Source organism: Xenopus laevis, chromosome 1S (genome assembly GCF_017654675.1).
Source record: "Xenopus laevis strain J_2021 chromosome 1S, Xenopus_laevis_v10.1, whole genome shotgun sequence".
Classification (NCBI taxonomy): domain Eukaryota; kingdom Metazoa; phylum Chordata; class Amphibia; order Anura; family Pipidae; genus Xenopus; species Xenopus laevis.
The window spans coordinates 37,685,187-37,691,229 of NC_054372.1; the positions used below are offsets into that span (position 1 = coordinate 37,685,187).

Consider the following 6,043-nt stretch of genomic DNA (forward strand, 5'->3'; position numbering starts at 1 on the left):
ACATGTATACAATGTGCTGTATAACAGAATAGTGATTTGGTAGTGTCCTCTATCCCTAGAAATCAAAATATCGCACTAAAGACAGACCTAGCGCCCTGTCGCATTAATTTTTGCCCTTGCTAGAGGCCAGTTTGATCCTGCCATGTATCCCATGTATTCTCTACTCTAGCAGCGCTGTGCTGATGCCACAAACAAATGCGACTCTGTGTGACCTGCCTGCGAGCAAAGCGGCCAATTCATAGAAGAGGATACTGGGCCCCAAATATCAGACATCGGGTATAAAATCTAGCAGGGGAGCAGGGATGAAATTTCCCTTTGCAGGGAATATGTTTCCTATCATGTCTATATGGACTTTCTCTTATTATTGATATTTCCTTTATACAGTAGTCTTATAAACAGCATAAATACACCTGAATGCTATACACGGAATATATAAAGCTATGTATTACTGTGTGTGTGTGTGTGCAGTGATCAGGACACTGCAATACATTCATCTGGATATTCAGTGCCTTTTATACCTATACAGATGTCCATCTGATGATAGATAGATAGATGAAAGATAGATAGATAGATAGATAGATAGATAGATAGATAGATAGATGATAGATAGATAGATAGATAGATAGATAGATAGATAGATAGATAGATAGACAAATTTATATATACAAATATATACCAATGTCTTATGTCTATATACCAATGTGTATATATCATTTTGCAGGTGCAAGTCGAGGATAAATGCATAACAGAAGCCACGTGTATATACTGTAACAAGCAGCTATGTGAGTATAAGCACAATCACGAGTTGTTCACAGTAATCACTAAGAATTCTCAATATTCCTTTCATGAATATGAAGAACAGACACTACTCCCCACTGAAGATCTAAAGTCAAGTGCTCTGGTTTAAAGCTGGAAAAAGGGGACACTCATTTACCAATGTAAAAAAGAAATAGCGATAAGGAAAATGTTATCTGTTGTCAGCCAGTGAATTATTTGCAGTTTAGGTCTGATTTATTCCAGTGGTTTATTCCAGTGGGTGCTGCTGCCATAGAAAACTATACCTGGGCTGGGAGCGGCATTTGCTTTGGTGACGGTGTCGCGCAATCAGATGTATAACAAGCAATACGGTAATCTGTTCCACACTGTCTCTGGTTGTAGTGTTATTATGGTTGCGCGGAGGCAGCCAATCCCAGCACAGCAGCGCTACAATTAGCGATGTGAATATCAAACGTCTTTATGGCCAGCGGCCTTAGCCCCTCCTCTTCCTTTCGTTCATTGGTTGAAAGGTGCTCTGACGACATATATTAACCCAAGAGTATCTAAAGATGTAGCTGTACATGGGGAATGTGCCAGTGCAGAGCGTTCCGTGCCGGACAACGGGGTGCGAGGAGGACATGAGTGGGAGGCATCACTAATCTCCATGCCGACAAAGAGACCAGAGAGGACAGATGTGCAGCCCAGCAGTGGCCTCTACCACCTGTTTTGTCCGTGGGGTGAATCGGGATCAGGGAATGGGAGCCGCTCGCACTGAAAGCTCCTCACTCAGCCTTTACTGCAGGGACGTCCCATTGGAGACTATGGAGCTGGTGTAACTAGTCAGAGATCGCTCATGCAGCTCTTCTACGGGCACAATCGCACTGGAGCCAAATGAGAGCATGTCCCGGCTTACTTGAAATCGCAGCGTCTGCAACGTTATTGCTGCTGCTTCTCACACACACACACACACTCTGTTCAGAAAACGTTTCGATAATAAGAGTGAGAGAGACTGACTGTGGATTTATTAATGGAGAGCCAGGGATAACCTATATTTAATACATAGATTGCCGGCGGGAGGACGACTATAGTGTAGCTGACATGAGTCTGGTTGGGGGGTTTCCTCACCACTCAGTGGTGCACCATGACGGTTATCCTTTTGCAGCTGCTGCAGCCGCCAGTCGCTGCCACGAAGAGAACCCTTATTTCCACGGCTGGCTAATCAGTCACCCCGAAATGTCTCCCCCCGACTACAGCATGGCACCGTCTTACAGCCCGGAGTACGCCAATGGCGCGGCCGGCCTGGACCACTCCCATTACGGGGGAGTCCCGGGAAGCGGCGCAGGAGGCTTAATGCAACGGCCTGTAAAGCGAAGGGGGACCGCTAACCGCAAGGAAAGGCGCAGGACTCAAAGCATCAACAGCGCCTTCTCAGAGCTGCGGGATTGTATCCCCAATGTGCCAGCCGATACCAAACTGTCAAAGATCAAAACTCTGCGGCTGGCCACCAGCTATATAGCCTACCTCATGGACCTGCTGGCCAAGGACGACCAGAATGGGGAGACAGAGGCCTTTAAGGCAGACATCAAAAAGACAGATTTGAAGGAGGAGAAGAGGAAGAAAGAAATGGTTGGTATTGTTGAGAGAGGTTTGAGATAATTAATTTTGGGGGCCCAACATATCCAGAGGTTGTCCTGTTTTACCAATATTTATTGAAATTGTACATTAATTAGAGCCTTATGGGACCCCTATACCTCCTGGACCCCCCTCTGTTAGATAGATGGATAGATCGATAGATAGATAGATAGATAGATAGATAGATAGATAGATAGATAGATAGATAGATAGATAGATAGATAGATAGATAGATGGATAGATCGATAGATAGATAGATAGATAGATAGATAGATAGATAGATAGATAGATAGATAGATAGATAGATAGACAGATAGATTAATTCTGGTGTAAGCCCCACAGCAATATCTAGAAGTTGACCTCTCTTACCAATATTTAGTGAAACTGTATATGAATTAGAGCCTCATGTGGCCCTATACCTCCTGCCCCCCTGCCCCCTCTGCTTCTTCTGTAGTTACGCCCCAATGTTATATATATATATATTACCTAGAGGGGTTAGTACAGTCGCTACAGTTGTCATACACTATCAGCAATCTCCCTTCTTATCGTGTATTATCTCTCTGCCTATCATTATCACCTTCAGGCCTGGAAATTGCAGTTGAGCAAGAATATCTTTCCAGGCCACATGCCAGAACCAGTATTAGGGCCACATCTACATTGCTATCACTCTAAGGCAAATTTTTCATATTTCACAGAATCTATAATAGGCCTCAGAAACAATTATTTTCTGTTTATATCAGAACTACCTGTATAGGTACATTTAAATTTTTCCCTGGCCTACATGACTCTTGAAATAGTGTAGCAGTTGTCAGTTTCAGGTCAGTTAATCAGCTGGCTTCGGCTACATTGTTTCCGGAGTCAGAACCAGCATAGCAGAGAATATAAACAGAGATGCTGTTGTCGATAGCAGATGTATTTACAAATAGATATTTATGTATATGGGAAAGTTGCTTAGAGTTAAATCATTTATTTTTCACAAAAACTGAGTGTACATCACTTTTAATGGTAAAAGAATAAACATGGACTGGGTGTCAAGTATTTAGAGACGTAGAAAATGGAGGTGCCTGTCCCACAAAGCTTACAATCTAAGTGAAATTTCCATTTATAGACAGTGCAGCAATTCACAGTGGTTGGACTAAATGGAATACTGGGGCAGTGCTGGGATTTGAGTTTAATTCTCTACCATGCGATTATTTACATTTATTTTTGTTCTATTTATAACCAACTGCAGCGACTCATTTTGGATATACGGCTTATAGCACAGACAAGCCTGTTAAATTAGAAATATAAATTGTACAAGAAATGAGCAGGAATGTTAATGTTTGCAGCAAGGCCATCCATAACTCATTCCCCCCTCCCAGCAGTGTTTATGTGGCTTGGCAAGATAATGTAGCCCAGTCCCAGCAGGGAGTAATGTGACCAGGCCGAAAAGCAACAAGAAAATGCCCCAGATTGTGAGCTGCGATCTCCACAAACCCGATCTATCCCCACACCGTCCCATCGATCGCTTGTGAATATGTTCTGTGCATAAACTGCCTTGTGTTTATTGTGCACTCCCAATCAATCTTATTTACCCTGAAATGTTTTCAATCTGTTGCCAGTGCAGATCACATGCAAAATATTCCCTCTCCTCCTTCCCAGTGAAATCCAGACTGTATAAGGCTATGCAGCATTTTGGCATCTACTAATCACAAATTCATGGGAAATCGAAAGACTTAACTCCCTTATAATTACATCAAACGGAACGCTGGAGCAAATATTTCGTATTAAACAAATTCTAGAAAAATATCTTTCCTAATGTCACTGAAAACTTTTCTATTTTTATTCATCACACAAAATATTCACAAAAATATAATTTTTCCCAGATTTACGTACATTCTAACGTGCAAATCAGAGCAAAAATACACCCGTATCTAAATAGAGAAAAGAAATATCAGTGCTGTCAGGATGGCAAATATTTTGATAAAAAGCTGGGCCCTATAATTTACATTATTTCTGTTATTATTAGAATGACTGCTATTATCATCATTCTCAGAATTGATTGTAGGTCCTATAAAGATGAGCTATCGATTAGTTTCACTTTAATATCTGTAAGAGACAGGTAATAAAAAAGTAGACCTTAATAGATGCACGTTTGATATAATTATTTGATAATCATATTTTTATTTGATTTCAGCTAATAATAGAGACTGTATTTATTATTTCCAAATACATTGTATGAGATGTTTTCAGTTGCAGAATCTGGGTTTTATTGTGCATTTGTACTTTTTTTGTTGACAAAAAAAGAAGAGTATTTGGTTTATAGGGAAGGTTTGGCCTAAACAAACTGAAGAGTATTTGGTTTATACTAAAGGTTTGGCCTCAAAAAAGGAAGAGTATTTTTTATAGGGAAGGTTTGATCGAGGAGAAGCCTGGGGTCTGTTTTGGGGTTTGAATCCGAGGACTGGACCTGTATATAGAGCAGATAAATACCACAAAGTCAGGACTTGTTCCCATTAGCAGACTGAGATCATTCATTCCTTAATGTCTCCTGCTGCTGATTGTGTCAAGGAATCATTCACTCCACTAACTATATTTCCTCCTGTTTTCTTTTCTCCCTCGATTTATCATTTCCTACCAGAACGAACTTTTGAAAAGCACAGTTTGCAGTAACGATAAGAAAACCAAAGGAAGGACTGGTTGGCCGCAACATGTCTGGGCTCTGGAGCTAAAACAGTGACCCTGGGGGATGGGGGGAACCTTTATGTATCTGTACGTGTCCCTGAAATAATAACTCTGTATTTGGAATGGTCCATTTTTATTTATGTGCAATTGTCCCTCCTTCCAACGTGGATTCCAGAATACGAAGAGGAGTGTGCAGGTTGGTACAGGGTGTCAGGGGCTGTGTCTGTCTGTCGCAGTATGTGATTGTTACAGTATTTCTCTGTCGCAAAACAAAGACTCCCTGGCTACTGTGTATGTGAAGTTTATCCGTCTCTTTACAAAACAATAATAATAATAAACAAAAATGGCTTCGTTTTGGTTCGAAATCGTCCTCGGATGCTACAAAGTCAATTCCTACAGAAACAGCTGCGACTTTTGTTTCGGTTAACCCTTCCAGTGCCACGGGCAGAATTTTTCCCACTTTGTTTTTTTTGTTTTTTTTTTGCGTTCAAGAGGAAGGATTTCATGTTACCAGTTCATTGAAGGTGTTTTCATCGAATTGTTTTGTGCACTTCTGTCCAGATATGTGGACTTTAATATTTGAAGGCGTAAAAATGTTGTAAGTCATCAATAAACCACTGAGTGTTTTTTTTTTTAAAACTTGTTTATCGAAATGCGCTATTTTTATATTCATTGCTGTGTGTGTGTGTCTGTGCGTCTGTGTGTGTGTGTGACTGGTTAACGGCTAATTCTAAGGAACTTTTCAATTGGTCTTCATTTTTTCTTTTTTATAGTCTTATTTTCTTCTTTTAAATGGTAGTCACTGACCCCATCTAAGAAAATGCTCTGTAGGCTACAAATGTATTATTATTGCTCCTTTTTATTACTCATCTTTCTATTCAGGCCTCTCTTTATTCATATATAAGTCTCTTCAAATTCAAATCAGTGCATGGTTGCTAGGGTAATTTGGACCCTACCCACCAGATTGCTGAAATTGCAAACTGGAGAACTG

At 40.7% G+C, this 6,043-nt stretch overlaps 1 protein-coding gene across 1 annotated transcript; it reads left to right on the forward strand.

Moving 5' to 3' along the window:
* The first annotated feature begins 1,610 nt into the window (after window positions 1-1,610).
* Window positions 1,611-5,686, forward strand: hand2.S (heart and neural crest derivatives expressed 2 S homeolog). The gene is given in 2 exon segments (NM_001114193.1): window positions 1,611-2,382; window positions 5,009-5,686. Coding segments are annotated over 2 exon segments (627 nt in total). The 5' UTR covers window positions 1,611-1,854; the 3' UTR covers window positions 5,108-5,686.
* The last annotated feature ends 357 nt before the right edge of the window (window positions 5,687-6,043 follow it).